The 16,681-nt window shown below is 43.3% G+C and overlaps 1 protein-coding gene across 1 annotated transcript; it reads right to left on the reverse strand.

The window, feature by feature from the left end:
• Positions 1 to 820: 820 nt before the first annotated feature.
• Positions 821 to 14,926, reverse strand: LOC112103714 (serine/threonine-protein kinase PAK 6). Its single transcript, XM_026651408.1, has 8 exons — positions 14,662 to 14,926; positions 10,790 to 11,413; positions 6,311 to 6,802; positions 5,863 to 5,996; positions 4,503 to 4,629; positions 4,073 to 4,198; positions 3,170 to 3,304; positions 821 to 1,005 (listed from the first exon to the last, which is right to left on the reverse strand). The coding sequence occupies exons 1-8, from the start codon at positions 14,905 to 14,907 to the stop codon at positions 838 to 840; spliced, it is 2,052 nt and encodes a 683-aa protein (XP_026507193.1). The 5' UTR covers positions 14,908 to 14,926; the 3' UTR covers positions 821 to 837.
• Between the last annotated feature and the right edge of the window lie 1,755 nt (positions 14,927 to 16,681).

Consider the following 16,681-nt stretch of genomic DNA (forward strand, 5'->3'; position numbering starts at 1 on the left):
ACAGTGGTGTTACATGTTATGAAGCTTCAGCCATAGGATTCTGGTGGCAGGCAGTACATTCTCTATAGAGAAGAGAGAGAGACACTTAGAGAAGGCCTGTGCCAAGGAGCGTCATCCCTCAACACATCTAAGATCATGCAGTCGACTCAAGACAGACCATCTTTTTGTCCTGTTAAACCACATATATTCTCCATAGAAATGAAGCAGTTTGATGCAAAGGAGGAAGTTGGAAACCAACCAAACATATATTACATCTGCCCTCCAGGTAGCTTTTTCAGGCCCAGTGATGTTCACACGTGGAATGAAATAAAATAATAAGAGAGAGTCTCAAAAAAGTGTTGAAATCCTTGTGCATTGTTTAAGATAGAATTTTTTAGAAGGTTGGTGTCCCAAAATGCATCTCTTTTGGGTCAGCTCAGGACTCCAGTGTACAACTAACATTAAAAAACAAAGATCACATTTCTGTTTGGGGAATATAGTTCCAATTTGATAGCCAGTAGTTAAAATTTTCCAGAGTTTGCAGACCCTTCAATATACAAATTCAAACATCTTAAAAATGCCATTCTTGTAAGAGAAATATGAGATTCCAGAAGCCATGTAATGCCTCTGTTTTGTTCTTGAGAGATATTGGGTCTGACTTGATTGTCTTCAGCAAAAGGGAAGCAGCTAAAGGCTGGAGGGAATTTTCACATTCATCCTTCCAAAAAAAAAAATACTGACAAGTTCTAAGCACTGTTAGCAGAGTGACACTGCTTGAGTCTTGGTCAAGTACAAGTATTTCCAGCAGAGAAATTGCCTTTCCAGTGCTGGGATACTGGCTTTTCCCCATGCGCAGAGTCAGCAGGTGGAGGTGCGCTTCCTGTACTGCTGAATAAGGGGAACTAGGCACTCTGGAAGTCCAGTCTGGAGCAAGAAGGGGTGATCCAGAAGCTCTTGTGCTGTTGCTCTTTCTAGAGGATCTCGTGTCAACATCCGTTCCAAGAAGTCTCTCAGAACTGGAGAAGTCTGTGGAAAAAGAACCAATCAGGTCAAGCGACTTATGGAGTCAGGTCAAAGTTTACACAATAGTAGGTTTAAAAAAAGAAGATTCCTGCGCTTGATTAACTCTAGGTGAAAAATCAGGTGTTCCCAAACAAAAATTTAAAGGGGGAAGGACTCCCTTATGGATATTCTGTAGTACTTCATGTTAACACTAGGTGCTATATTTGCACATTCGTGTAGGTCATGATTTTTATTGGAGTTGGCAAATGGGGAGTATGGGATTGTCTCTCCTTGTCCCCAGATTTGTTAGTTTTTGCCTCTCTTTCTGTTCTTTGCTCTGGTGTGTGGTTTGCAAGGAAAAACTCATTAGATCTCTTGTTTTCTGAAGTGACAATATATGTCCCTTCAGAAATTAGGATTTTAGTAAATTAATCCTTGTTCCTACTGGTCACAGAGAGGGACTGGGGAAAATGGCACAAGGTAGCAAATTTGAAAACAATTCAGAGTGAATCTCCAATGTCTGGAGTGGAAATCTGATACAGCTGGTATTTGAAGATGAATAAATCTGCACACACTTAAAAACATTAGATCTGAACACCATTGCAATGTTTTAATCATTTTTAATAGGGGGACATGTTGATATGTACAACTCCCATTAACAACAGGATCTGGATGTCTAATGTCACATGCTGGACATTTATTTCTCTATATCAACATCAAAAGTAGGTAACAAGTAATCACAACTTACACATCTATTTTAATGTCACTAATTAAATTTGTTTTCGTATAGGGATAATTTTCACAGTTTGAGTTCACTTACAGCCAGATTCTGCCAACCCTGTTTGCATTAAGTAGTACTTTACTGCATGAGTAATTTCACTGACTTAATTGGGGCTACTTGAGGGGCGAGGCGTTACTTAACTAAATACAGGTGGCAGAATCTGGCCCTTAGTATTTAGTCTATAAAGCTGTCTATATTTTGAAAGAAGTGGTGAATTCTGCTTAATCTGGTCAACTCAGTACTGCACTAGTTGATCATAGTAACAGTTAATTGTAGTAATGGAGCACTGAATCCTCAGTTGCAACTGAGCTGCACTCACATGGCTGGAGGGAGTGCTGATCATAGGTACTTTTGTGGTCCGCATTCTGGTCCCAAGGTCTGCTGTAAATCAATTCACTCCCCCATCCCAAGACAATTTAGAGAACTCAAAGGCTATAAATTGTGCTGGTTGGTAATTGCCCCCAAGGGGTCACCTCATCAGCCATGGGTCACTCTGAGGGAGGAGTGCATACACAGAGGGAGGAGGGCAGAACTGGCTCTATGTCACCTAAGGATTCTCTGGGGCCAAAATCTGGTCCTGAGATTTTAATATTAGTGTTGCAAAGGCAAAAAACTAACACAGCAATTTCTACTAATTTTATCCTGTTAAATTAACATTACACTCTTAGTGGAATAATTCAGTTTTAGTAGTGAAGAACATGATAATTCACAAAGCTATAAAAATGATTTGGTTTTCAACATCTGGAGTGAAATAAAAAGAAAAATGTTGTAACTCGTGACTGAAGAGGAAATCACTATTTCTGAACATTAGTGCTAATTTTCTATAAGTAATAATCAAGTTAGGTTAATTATCAGAGTGGCTGCTGTTCATTGCATGAGCCATCATCTACCTAGAACCATTCCTTTCTTTTAAACGTGGCTTTGCAGCTGAGAGAGCGCCATTAAAATGGAAGATTTCAAAACACCAGGTGCAAGGACCCTCACATTTGCTACTGTGATGACTTGGCCTTGTTGAATTCAGCAAGATTTTTGCTCTTGACTTTGCTAGGGCCAGGATTTGATCTAATCATATAAGGCAAGCAGTGCTACAATAACCAAACATTTTACTAGGGATAGTTCACACACTAGCCACTAGGTGTCAGTACCTTGCCATGGCATTGAGAGCTGAAAGAGACCCTTGAGTAGTGTCTGCTGAGCTGAGCGGAAGCTCTGAGATAAATCCACCAACCTGTGGCCTCCATAGAACAGGAATGAAAGTGCCTCCCAAGAAATAATGTGCTGGTGTGATTGGGATTCCATAGCCAGATGTGATATATTAATAAACAGTCTATCCGGGCCTCAGCTACTCAGTCCCCACGTGGCAATCAGTGATTCATCAGATGCCAAAGTGCCTGCAGACATACTGACCTTGTGAGAATTTTTCAGTTTGGGAGGAGAATTGTCACGGAGTCTCTTCATTGCTTGGACTGGTGAGTCACTGAAATAGGGGGGTTCTCCATCCACCATCTCTATCACCATGATCCCTAGAGACCAGATATCCACCTGCAGCAGCAGAGTATTACATCTGTGAACACAGTCAATAGCAATAGCCGACTGCTCTCTATTCATGGTCTCTTTGGAGGTGAAGAAAAGGTTGTATGTCTAAAACAAGTGCTATAACATCTCAGACAGCTCTCTGATCTTATTGAAAAAGTGAAATATTAACCCAGATTAGCACTAACTGGACCCCTGGCATGCTGTCTTAGCATAGATTGTGAAGACTGAATGGACTATAGAGACTAGCCTCCCCAAGAGGCTGCTCCTCCCGGGCTGGGACTCAGCCACAGTGATGATGATGTTTGGAGATAACTGCATAGTCATTGCTCAGACGATCTGTTCTGTGGATAAATAAAGGCTTATCAATCTGGTATCTGTCACTTGTACTGCTGTTTCATAAAAAATGTGTGTGCATGTTTGTTGATGTTCCCTTTCCCTCATCTCTCCTGGAAAATAGGATAAATTAATTCAGTTATTCCAATTCATGTCCCAAGCTTCTGCTTGCTAGAGTCTGTCCACACATGCAGGGTTGTAGCAAGATTCAGTAACAGTTTAAATTTAGTTACACTCTATTTACATTACCAGACTGAACCATGTTTTAACCATGTCAGGGAATAACTATGTTGTAACCAAGTTTTCTGTCATAGTTGTATTTATGTTGGTATGGGCCCTAACTGTCTCCTCAGAAGAGGAACAAATTGTTATCTCAGTGAGTCCCTGTAATATCTCAGACTGTTATCTGCTAGCTCTTGCATTAGGAAAGCAGTAGATTACCTCAGTAGTGTATGGGGCCCTTGAAATAACCTCCGGAGCCATCCAGTATGGAGTTCCCACCAGGGACTTCCTTTTTGGTACATCTTTACTGATCTGAGCACAGAAGCCAAAATCTGAGAGTTTCACCTGTGTGAGAAGGGGAAGAAGGAAGATCACTGGAATCTTTAAACAAAGGAGGGAGTTGACAAAGGGACAAAGATAAAGACCAAGTGGACAGAGGCAAGATGACTGGATAAGACAAAGAGAGAAAAGCAAAAGAAGAGAAAAACAGTAAGAAGGGTAGGAGACTAAATAAGGTTACAGCAGCAGAAGATAAAAGAGAAGGCGAGACTAGGAAAGATGAGAAAGGGAAGGAGAGGCTGATGGGAAAGGTCAAAGGAAAGAACCTGGGTGAGTTGGACACTGAGGAAGTTAAACAGAGGAAGCCTACCCTTCCATCAAGGGTCAGGAGAATGGAGTCGCTCTTAATGTCTCTGTGAATCACACCCTGGGAATGCAAGTATGCAAGGGCTTGCAGCACTGACTCACACACTGTCGCAATTTGTTCCTCGTTTAGCCTGTAATAAAACCCAGAATTGTAAAGCTGCCTCACATTTGACTGTACAGGTTAAATGAATGACAATCTCCTAAAAGTGCAGTGTGACCCTTCAATCAACTTCCCTTTCTGTTATCAGTAATTTTTCAAGATGTTTACTTTTAGTTCACAATGACCAAGTGTCCATATCACAAAAAACATGAGCACAATCGGAAATGAGTGGTACCATTGTGTGTAATTTTTGCAAGAAAAGCCAAGAAGCAGATGAGCCTGGAGCCTCAACTACTTTACAATTTCACCCCTATGTGGTTCCTCCAGCTCAGGGTTGAAGCAGAGCAATGTGGGAAAGCTTGTACTGCCGCTGCCCTGTTGTATTGATAAGTAGATTTTTGTCTCAAGGGCTGGCAATTCAGAATCTTTCACAAGTATTAAATTCAGACAAATCATGTTTGTAAAACAGATTTTAGATTTAAACAAGAGCCGTGTCCCCAAATTCAAATTCCAGGCTGGTACGCTAAGCCAGTGGTTCTCAACCAGTGGCCCAGTCAGAACACAGCTGTGGCCCAGGCAACATCCTCAGTGTATGTATATTAGGGTGACCAGATGTCCTGATTTTATAGGGACAGTCCTGATATTTGGGGCTTTTTCTTATATAGGCTCCTATTACCACCCACCCTCTGTCCCGATTTTTCACACTTGCTGTCTGGTTACCCTAATGTGTGTGTGTATATATATATATATACACACACACACACACACACACACACACACACAGAAAGTTTCCTTACCTCGTCAAATCTTTTTTTAAACTTTTCCTTTATTTTTTAGTTGTTTATGTTTAACATAGGTTTTTTTTGTCTCTGCAGCCTGATTGCTTACTTCCAGTTTCAAATGAGGTGTGTGGTTGACCGGTCAGTTTGTAACTCTGAGGTTCTATTATATTACACTCAAATCTAGTTAAAGCACAGAGTTTTTGTATGTCTAATATTTCAAATACTGAGTCACCAGCAGAGAAAGCTTTGGGCCTTATGAACCTAGGTGCTTCCCACTTCCTAGGTCAGAGGAACCACCACTTATTGCAAAGGAATTGGTGGCTTCAGTTATAAAATTTGATAATTAAAGGGCATTGCAATCATGATCATTACAAAATCTTTGGAGAACAAAAAAAAGTTCTCCAAATGAATTTCATGACGCAGGTCTTACAGTCATGCTATTGCCCATCGGGCAGCATAATTCTTTTCTTTGTACTTCATACCTGATTTGAGACACAATGTCTGTGAGGGCTCCTCCCTGCAAAAATTCCATGAGCACCCAGAGTTCCTCTCCCACCAGGTAGCTTTTATACATCTCCACCACATTGACGTGCTGATAGTCTCTCATTATAACCACCTGAGAAAGTAGGAAATGTGTTTCACCACACAACATCATCACCCATAACCATAGAGCAAAAACCTCCCCCAAAGATCTAGGTGGGCTCCATTCGTCTTTCTATCTCACGTGATGTAGGCTCACTGAAGCACTCTCATGCCCCCTCTCATTATCAGACTCACTTAATTAAAAAGGAAGATGGTCCTTCTCTTTCCTCCTTTTACTATCCTCATCTCCTTACCATCTTTCCTCCATGAAAAATAAAGATGAGCCTATCGCTGTCCTTGCTTCATTACAGAAAGCACAGTCCACTGATCGCGTGTGACCATCCTCACCTCATTAAAAAGAAGTTCCCGTCGCTGCTGCTTTCTCAGGTCCATCATCTTTACTGCCACCTGTCGCCCTGAATGCTTCTCACGAGCGATGCAGACAATGCCTGTAGATCCTTCACCAATCTTCACATAGTTCTCCAGCAATGTCCGGGGATCACCCTGGTCCACCACCATTCTGAGTGCAGCCTTGAACTGCTCATGAGTCACGACCACAGGGTCTTCATTGGCCAACTGTCCTTTAGCAGAAGAGTCTTGGGACAGGTGAAGGTTGCTGGAACTGGTCTGAGTGTGTCTGTTTCGGGGGGATCCTGCTGGTGACGGCCTGCCCTGTGGCAATGTAGTTGCCTTCTCAGTTGTTGGGCTCTTCTGGGGGGTACCAGCTTCTGAAATCATCCTGGTTAAATCTGGTGCTGGCTGATCAGGCGGAAGAGACTGGGCTTTGGTTGAAGGGCTGCGTGGAGAACCCCACTGCTGGGGCCTGAAGAAAGCATTAGACTGAGAAGAGTGGATTAAAAAAAAAAGTGTTGATTAGATTAGTAAGAAACAGAAGGCTGCAGAGATCAGAAGTATGTTATGCCAGTGTGGTCCAGTGAATAGTGCACCAGACTAGGAGTCAGGAGAGCTGGGTGCTATTCCCTGTTCTGCCATTGACCTACAGGATGATTTGGGACAAGTCACACAGGCCGATAATTTCAAAAGTAACTAGGGATTTGGGTGTCCATCTTGAGACACCTTCAAGGGGCTGACTTTAAGAGGGTAGGAGATAAGCACATTCTGAAAAAAAATCAGGCCCCTAGAAAGTGTCTTAAATTGGACACCCAAATATGGAGGCACCCAAAATCACTAGACACCTTTGAAAAATATGGTTTGCTCTGGGCCTCATTTTTTTCATCTGTAAAAATGGGGGATAATGAGTCGTACATACTTTGTCAATCACTTGAGGTTGCTGGATGAAAAGCACTATGTAAGTATTCAGTTATGGGTGCAGGGAGTGATTTAAGTAGGCAGAATGTAATTCCCCAAATTGGAATTTGGCCAAGACAACAGAGTTAACATGCTTCGTTTTGGGAAAAGTGCCATGGGATTTTTAATAGTGTAAATGGGCAGTGTCTCATTGGAAAGGTCAGACCTTCAGCAGCACAGAGCCATGTGACACCTTACTATGCCACTGGTTCAGGTCTGACTCAAAAGGAATCTGAATTACCAACACTCTTCCCAGCAGTACTCAGGGCTCTCTCTGGAGACCTCCCACTCAAGTACTAAATAGGCACAACCCTATTTAGGGTATGAGAGCTAATAAGATCACAGCTTGCAGTGATAGAGCTTCAGAATACACATACTCTCACTCACACTAATAAAATGGATAGAGCTCCAGAAAGGATAAATCCTACAGGATTTAAGATGTCTAAGCATCAGCGCTCACCCAGGCGATGTTGACTAATTGAAATTCAACATAAAGTGTGGTCAGCTGCAAAATGAGAGAGCCTGTTCCAGCTACACTCCACAGTATCAGCTTCACCGGAAAGAGCTTAATCAAAACACTTTCCATTGCCAATCAGCAGCAAATCAATCATTTATAATTTATAGGTAAACAAATATTCAGTGGCAACAAACCTTTATCTGTCATTATTTAGATTGAGAGTTGAAGCTGATGGTGCAGGCATAGAGGGAAAGGCAGATAATAGTTACCGCTACGCTATAGAGAGAATTCTTCACTTCAGAAATCTTCTTAAGACACAGAGAGAGACTAAACTAGACCTTAACTATATAAGCCTGAATTTTTATTAAGGATTTCTGTTGACAATAAAAACTATAGACGTGTAACATCTCCATACACTCACTCATTTTCAGGCACTCATATACAGACACCCGTGTGTGCAAACATGGCTATGAAGTCACTGGCACACATAGAACACAAATACACACAAAAGTAACTGCCTGTTAGAAATGACTTCCTGCTCCCATAGCAGCTCTACCCCTGCATTCCAGCACAGACATGCTCCTGACAGGAAGGTATTTATTTCTGAACTGTTGTTTTGTTGCACAAAAATAGGGGTGGGTTTTTTTATAACCTAAAGCGCACAAAAGGCCTTTACATGCACACAGGCTCATACATGTCTGTCTAACCACATACACATACATTTCCTGCTCCAGCCCTCTATCACCCTGTGTATACACACATTCCTAGGTTGGTAACTGTGGGTGTTCCCTGGTCCATCTATCTGGAGGATCACAAGCGCACACTGTTCCATCCTTACACATTGTTCCCAGTCTGCCTGTCTAGGCATACCTATTCCCATTTTTATCCAACTGTATTCCCATGTCAATCTGTCCAGGGTTACACGTTTCCCTGTGTACATGTTATTTTCCCCCACTTCCACACACACTTACACTTCTGTGAGAATATAGAGCAAGGTATCTCAGGTCCTTTTTCCTGCTACAGGGGAGGGCAGAGATGGTCATTCCTTACAGAGGCTTAGGGCCAGATCTTCAGCTGATGTAAATCAGCATAGCTCTATTTACTTCAGTGGCGCTAGTTTGACTTACACCAGATGAGGATCTGTTTTTCTTTCAGTGCCACTCACAGACAGGCAGAGAGACTTGTGCACAAAATGAGAAAGAAACAGACCCAGAGAGAGAGAGAGAGTTCTGTAAAGAAACAGAGTGAGGGACAGAGAAAGCAAGAGACACAGAGCTGTATTTGAAAATTAAGTGTCTATTCTTTAAGGAAATGGAAGAACATTCCTGTGATCATTCTCATTTGATTGAAGGGCACCACCCTCCAGCATCTTATAGCAAATCAGTTCTGCTGGGTCAGAGATTCCAGTCCCCACCTGCCTTTGTCACCTTCCTTAGAATAAAGGGACATAGCAATAACTAGGAACTGACCTGCAGGGAACCAACCCATCTTACAGAAGGCACCAAACAGTTATTAGATGGTAATGACTTTTGAAATGACCTCAGTTGAATTGAAAACAGTGATCTAGAGGTTTTCTATTCTATAGTCATTATCAGTGCCTTGAGCCATTGCACCAGTTGCTTTTTATTCTAGTCATACTCTCAAAACAAAGAGGCTTCCAGGGAATGGAGTAGTTGTGAATCATCCCATCCCCATCAACAGTGGTGCTTAAATAGATTAGAGTCAGAGCTTAAAGTCAGAAGAGACCACTACATCTTCCAGTCTGACCTCCTGTATATCAAAGGCCACCAACACCATCCAGCACCCACACACTAAACCCAGCAATGGAAATGAGACCAAAGCAAGTGAGACCCACAGGAGACTAGACTATTATGTGTCACAGGCAGAGAACTGGAGGGACCAAGGTGCACCAGTGCCTGAGGCCCCTGCAATGGCGGGGAGATGATTAAATGACATATACCATATAATCCTGGTAAGTGACCCACACCCTCCAGAGGAAGGTGAAAAACCGCCAAGGTCACTGCCAATTTGACATGGGGGAAAATTTCTTCCGGACCCCACATATAGCCATCAGTTAGATTCTGAGCAAGTGACATCAGCCAGCCAAGCGCCTGAGAGAGAGAGAATGTTTGGTGCCACCTCAGAACCCTGGCCCACCACATCCAGTGTCCCATCTCCAACCATGGCCACCACTGATTCTTCAGAGGAAGAAGATAAAAAAACCCTCCCAGAATACACTGCGGGGGGAATCCCTTCCTGACCCTTGGCGGTGGCTGGCTGACACCTTGAAGCACAAACTTCAGGAACATAAGATATAAACCTGATGTGAGCCCCAGGGCTATTGAGCCCTGCCCAATACTCTTGCCGGAAAGGGTCAGTTTGCATCTGTAGGCCTAGTCTATGTTTAGGGCTTGTCTGTATCAACAGTGTGTGGAGAGCTGGGGTGTAAATCTACCTTGCACTAGTCTGCTGTGCACTAAGTGTCCAAGTGGCCCCTACTGCCATGCGCTAAAAGTTCCCTAGTGTGCTTTGATCTATTCCATTTCAAAACCGAGTAAATTAAAGCACACTAGGGAACTTCCAGTGTGTGGTAGCAGGGTCCACTCAGACAGAGGTGGGCACACTAGTGCAAGGTTGATTTACACCCCAGCTTCCCACACACTAACTGTTCAATTAGACAAGCCCTGCGAAAAGTTTTGCCAGTATAGATATACCAACATAGCTATCCCAGCAAGTCCTCCTTGTAGATATAGCTCCTAGAAGAGTGCTTTTGCCGGTATAAGTTATGGCCCATCAAACTAAGCTATACCGGGCAAATGCACTTTATACTTGGTATACCTGGCTGTAGTTTTGAGCTATGCTCAGCAGCCTATTTTCTGAGGAACATCATTTGTCTTTGCATGGACTAAACTGTCCTTCCACTTTGGGTCTGTATTTTTGGCCAGCACTTCTTTGACTCTATCATTAACCTAGCTGGAGGTATGTTGTTTGAATGTGAAAGTAAACTGCAGCACTATAAAAAGTCATCAGTGTATTTAGGTTTAAGCAGTAAATAAATGTACCTTAATCTGCAGGGCGGAGCCTGACTTATTTGAGTCACTGGATGAGGGAAACACACTTCGTAACAGCCTTCGTTTCAAGCTGTTTTCCCTCGATTTGGGACAAGGGCTGCCCTCCCCAGAAGGCCTGGGATTCACTTGTGCCACCAGGCAAGGCTGGGGCCAGCATTCTGAGCTTCTTCTTTCAGCCTTATCACTCTTCCCAACCAGAGCACAGGTGTGCTGTTGGTGCTGCGAAACTGAAGTGAGCTGGATGCAGCGCCCATCCTCACCTTGGAACTCTGAAGGCCCAAGGGACTTTGCTTTCATTACCATACCATTGGGATGAACTTGCCCACCCGTCCTGGGTTTATAATCTGGCCACATCGTCTGCCTTCGGGCTGCTTTGCTTCCACCATTGCAGTTGAGGTAGTTTCCATATTTGTCTTCCCAGTCGACCTCAGGGCTCTGAAGATACATGTCTGGGAGCCTGTCCTCTCCCAAAAGTCCAAGTGACTGGGCTCTCCTCCTGCTGGTCGGACTCTTTCCCCTTAGAGTGTTGGAACTGATGACAGAAAGCTTCTGAATATCATTCAGTATCCCAGAGATATATCCCTCCAGTTCGATGCTGCTGCCCCTCACTACAGTCTGTCAAACACACAGAAACAAAAGGCAAAGTTAGAGCTTTAACCCCTGAGGCTCAGGATGTCAAGGTCAGGGGTTGAGCCTTTGTGTCTGGCTAGTCATTGAAGTTCAGGGTAGGGGGGAATGTTTGGCTTCTCCATTGTTTTTACTTTCTTAAAGTTTGATGAACCATATACTGCTGTGATAAAGAGTGGCACTAGCTAAAGTACAGAGCAGGGAGGCACTGTATTCCTCACATTGCTTTTCTAATGCACCTCAATCCTGACCTGCAACACTCCTACTAGTTCCAGGAGTGGGCATCTACTTCAGTTCTGACTTTTTTATTCCTGCTGCTATTCTGGGTTCCACTTCATTCTGTAACCACACCTCACTTGTGACCATCAGCCAAAGAAGCTATGAACACACACACGCACTTTTAAGATATCCTTGTTGGAAAAATTTTGCATTGAACTAGCAATGAGTCCTGAGAGTTGGGTGTTAAGAACTTTGATTTTGAGTGCACTGGACAAGTTTCCTCTTTATTTATTGGGGCACTACTTCCAAAACGGAGTCTCCACAAATCTCAGTGCATCTTAATCTCTACCTACAAATCTTTTTCCTGTTCCAGTACAAGGTCCTCCTCTTCTCCTACAGCTCTGTCAATGCATACATAGCTTAGCACCCACCAGCAGCCAAGCTACCCCCCCACCCCCCGGCAGCGCCTCCTGCCCACTGGCAGCCCCACCAATTAATTCCTCCCCCTCCCTCCCAGCGCCTCCCGCCCACTGAGGAACAGCTTTTCTGCAGCGTGCAGGAGGCACTGGAAGGGATGTGAAGGAGTGGGGATGGCGTGCACTCAGGGGAGGGGGCAGGGAAGAGGCGGAGCAGGGTTGGGGCTTTGGGGAAAGCAGTGGAGTGGGGGCTGGGCTTGGGGGTGGAGCAGGGGCGGGAAGGGGTGGAGTGGGGGTTTGGGGCTGAGCAGGGGTTGAGCACCCCCGGGAAAAATTGGAAGCTGGCGGCTGTGAATGCACATTCAAATCCTGCCTTTCTTAGTCTGCTTCTAATTCTGGTTCCTCACAATTTTTCCTAATGCTTCTTAATCCTGGCCTATAAAACCTATGCTGTTCCATCTCTGGGTCCCTCCTCTGTTCTGCCAAGCCACTGCAATTATAAATGGTGAACACACTACTGGAAACAAAAGGATTGCAGCAGTTCATAACTGCCTTGTAGGCAAATGATGAAGGATAAGGCATCCATCCAAACAACCACCAGTACTGTATTAGTGGCACGCCCTATACACTCAATATGCTATACAGCAGCCTAGCCATCTTGTTTATTTTGGAAGTGAAAAGCTTACGTGCTAGGAACTCAAACCATCTATTCTCCAAAAGAAGACATAGTATAATATCACTCCTACCCCTTGTGTGAATCTCAATCTGTATGAGGAAATCTTCCTATGGAGGGAGAGGTAATCTCCTGTTTGCTATCTCAACTCTGGGGTTCTTCCAACCATGCTGAATTAATTACCCCGGGCCAGATTTTCAGCTGATGTAAACTGACACCGCTCCAGTGGAGCAACACTGACTTGCACCAGCTGAGAATCAGGCTCACTGTGAGTTAAGGAAGGAAATGCAGGGGAGAAAGATCCTATCAACTACAGGTGAGTTGAGGCCACTCAAACTCATTTAATTGTGTGTCCAATATCTCAGACACGGGCAAATTCATCTCTGTACTCCTGCTGTGGTAATACATCTTCTCATGTGTATACATGCATCTCTTGTTCTGCCTTCAGTTTGAACTGCTCTGTCAATCACCACTTTGATTGGGACATTGACTGCAAACTGGTTCCACCACCTTTACACAAAAGTGATGAAAAGGAAAAAGCCAAAAAAAAAAAAGGTCAGAAACCCAGCCCACGAGCCTATTCAGTAGGGTGAGTAAGCCTAAATTACTATTCTAGTTCACTCCTAAACCTCAGCAGTCTGTGTTGTATAGTTTACCTCAGCAATGCAAATTTGGATAATAGTAATGGTTTCTAAATGATCCACTAGCTTAAGCTGTGGTCAATATAACCTCACCTCCTCCTCCTGACTGAAGCACAGGGAGGACAGTACAAACTCATCTCTCATGCTTGCAGATGGGGCAGTAAGATATGGGGCAGTAAGATATGGGGCTTGCTCCTTCATCCCTTTCAGATTCATAGGTGGTTCACTAATTTGTAAGGCCAAACCTAGGATCATATTCCCTATGAATATGCTGGGAGCTCTCCAAGGTCCATTTCTTACTGAAGGGTAGTTGAATGACTGGTTCAGTGGTTCTCAAACTTTTTGTATTGGCGAGACTTTTCACAGAGCAAGCCCCTAAGTGTGACCCCACTTATAAATTAAAAACCACATTTTTTATATTTAACACTACTTTAAATGCTAAATTTATAACCCTATTGTTTAAAATGAATTTACTTTTTCTCACCGCTTTTAAATTAAGACTAAAATACATTTATCAAATTATTGTTATAAGCAGAAAAGATTTTTTAAATAGTTACTGATTAATACTGGGAGAGGGTGCGAAGAAACTTTATCAATATCACTGTTCACAGCAGACTTAGCGCCCCATTGCCACCCTTACTTCCGTATTGCTGCTGGCAGCAGGTGCTGCTTTCAGAGCTGGGTGGCCAGAGAGCTGTGGCTGCTGGCTGGGCGCCCAGTTCTGAAGGCAGTGCCGCCACCACCACCAGCAGTGCAGAACTGCAGAAGTAAGGGTGGCAATGCTAAACCATGCCACCCTTACGTCTCTGTAACGTTTGCCCTTTGTACTGGGAGGGGGGGCTAAGGCAAATTTTGGGGTGGCTATAGCCCCCACAAGCCTCCCCCATCGCCACCCCTGCCTGTGAGTCTGACTGTTAAATTATAAATTATGTTGTTTTTTTGCCAATCTCAGTGTTCTGATCGATCTGCAGTTCAATGTAGCTCTTCAGCTGCTGAACAGTCAAGCCCTCTGATGTTGTCTCAGTCCCAGGAATGGCCTTAAAGAAAATGGCAACCTGGGCGAACTTCTATTTTGTCACCTTTCCTTTGGAGCCAGAGAGGTTTTACTCTGCCCTCACTGAAGATAAAACTTGGTCAAAACCTATACCTTAACCTCCCCCTGGACTCCTTACAGATCATCCTGTAACATTAAGAGGACATTTTTATTCTGAAGAACATAGGAGGTGTTGCTTCATTTGGGTTGCACTGCATTTGACAGAATGGGAAGGATTAACTTTCCTCTCTCACCTTCATAGGTTGAAGCTGCATCCTGGTGATTCTTGAAGGGTCTACAACTGGCTTTGGGCGTTTTAGGGTGTCTAGAATATTCTGCCATTGAGGGGGCAGGCCAATGAATTTACCCTCCTTTGGATCGAACGAGGTGTGGACCCGATGCTGGAAGTTCTGCGGAGCAGAGATCTCAGGTCGTTTCTTCTTCTTTTTGCGAAACATGATGCCTGAATCAGAGAGATCAAATGCATTAGATCTAGTCATTTATATGGTCTTCACAGTAGTTATTATACTGCTCCAATTAGGGTTGCTAATTGTGGTTGGACATATTCCTGGAGGTTTCATCACATGATATAATCTTTAATTCCCAGAAACTCCAGGATAATCCTGGAGGGTTGGCAACCCTACCTACAGTTATAGCTGCATTCTAATTTCCAGTCTAACCCCTCTTTTTCCATTGCTCATACAAATTCCTTTTAGCCTGAGTTTTTCCAATCTTGGTCTTAGCCTAAATAGCTGAGCTTACACTAGGATTCATAAATCACCACTGATGTAGCTACCCTGTTGGGAGTAATGGGGGAGACTGTAGATAGCTGTTTTTATGACTTCTCATCTAAGTCTACTCAGAATAAGCTTAGATAACAGAGAGAAAGAGCCTGACCCCTATCTATAGCTGCCACCACTGCCATCACCAGAGGAGCTGCATAGGCAGATAGTTATGGGTCATACTCTTCCTAGAGCAGAGAAGGCCAAAGAGAATTTTTTTGGAAAATTTAAGCTATGTAGGTTGAGCCACATTTTTATCTGCAGCTAACTTTAAAAGCTGATATAGGCCTGAACCAAAAGCTCAGTTTTATTAGTATTTTTAAAAGGGCTTTTTTGGATGTGGGGAGGTAGGGTATTAAATCCAAAGGTGGATTTGATTTTTGTTAATGGTCCCTACTTTTATAATAAGCTGAGAATAAAGCCACAAGTCCAATACTTTTGAACTTTGAGGTGTTCAAAAGCCGAATCCCAAACTTTCAGTTCATGATCACCTCAATACAAATAGCTAGCAAAGTCAAACTTGCTGAAGAGGTTTTAATCAAGCCTGGAAAAAATTAGTGGAAAATTGGTTCTTTGGTTTCAAAGTTATAAATGCTTAAAGTCAGCAATTTCATGTATCTGACCTAGAATGTTTTCTGTTTGTGGTTTTAAGGGCACGTTTAGCAGGGACACCTGACTGTCCGCCTAAAGCTGCTTGAGTCTGTAAATTCCATAAATCAAGTATCTCCAGTTCAAGAAAATTGCAAACTGTCAAGAATGCCACTGTTAGAATGATACTATTAGAAATGGCAGCTTGTGAAAGGTCATGATGAGAGAAACGGCCGGGAAGCCTTCAGCAGGGGCCTAGCATTTTAGATAGCTCAGTCTAGGTAAAATGCTTCAGCACAGGTTCAGTGCTAAAGCTCTGTAGCATAAGCAGCCCTAGTTTAAGCAATTTATAATCCCCACTCTAGAAAATCCCTGTTTTTTGTCCCCCTTCCTGTAACCTCTGTCTACTTGGCTATCTGTCCTTAAATTGTGAGTTCTTTGGGGGCAGTGACATCACTTTCTAAATGTCTAGAAAATGCCTAGCACACAGTAGACTCTATCATGAACAAATAATAAATGGGTGAAGTTCCTGCCGGGTTCCTCAACAAAGTTCCTGAGGGTTACTCACCAAAACACAAACTTGAGCCTAAACTTTCTCCCCAAACTTCACTGTCCCTAGGGTTTCCTTGCAGGACTTCCTCTGTCCTGGTCCTCTGCCTTTTTCCCTCAGAAAGACACTCCAATCACTCTTGTATCCCATTTAGAGCTAACAAGCATGAATCAGAAGTAATTACTCTGTTCCTTTATTCAAGGTATTAACACCTGAGGTTAGGGTGACTCAGCAAAGGAACACTGCATTCTTATGCAGGGTTCTAGAAACTGACACACATTTACAGTTTCCTAAGTCAAAGAACTCCAGATCTAGTTATTTTATTATTTCTTCATTTTTCTAAATTAAAACGAA

The sequence above is a fragment of the Terrapene carolina genome, unplaced genomic scaffold (genome assembly GCF_002925995.2).
Source record: "Terrapene carolina triunguis isolate 2854851 unplaced genomic scaffold, T_m_triunguis-2.0 Scaffold96, whole genome shotgun sequence".
NCBI lineage: Eukaryota > Metazoa > Chordata > Testudines > Emydidae > Terrapene > Terrapene triunguis.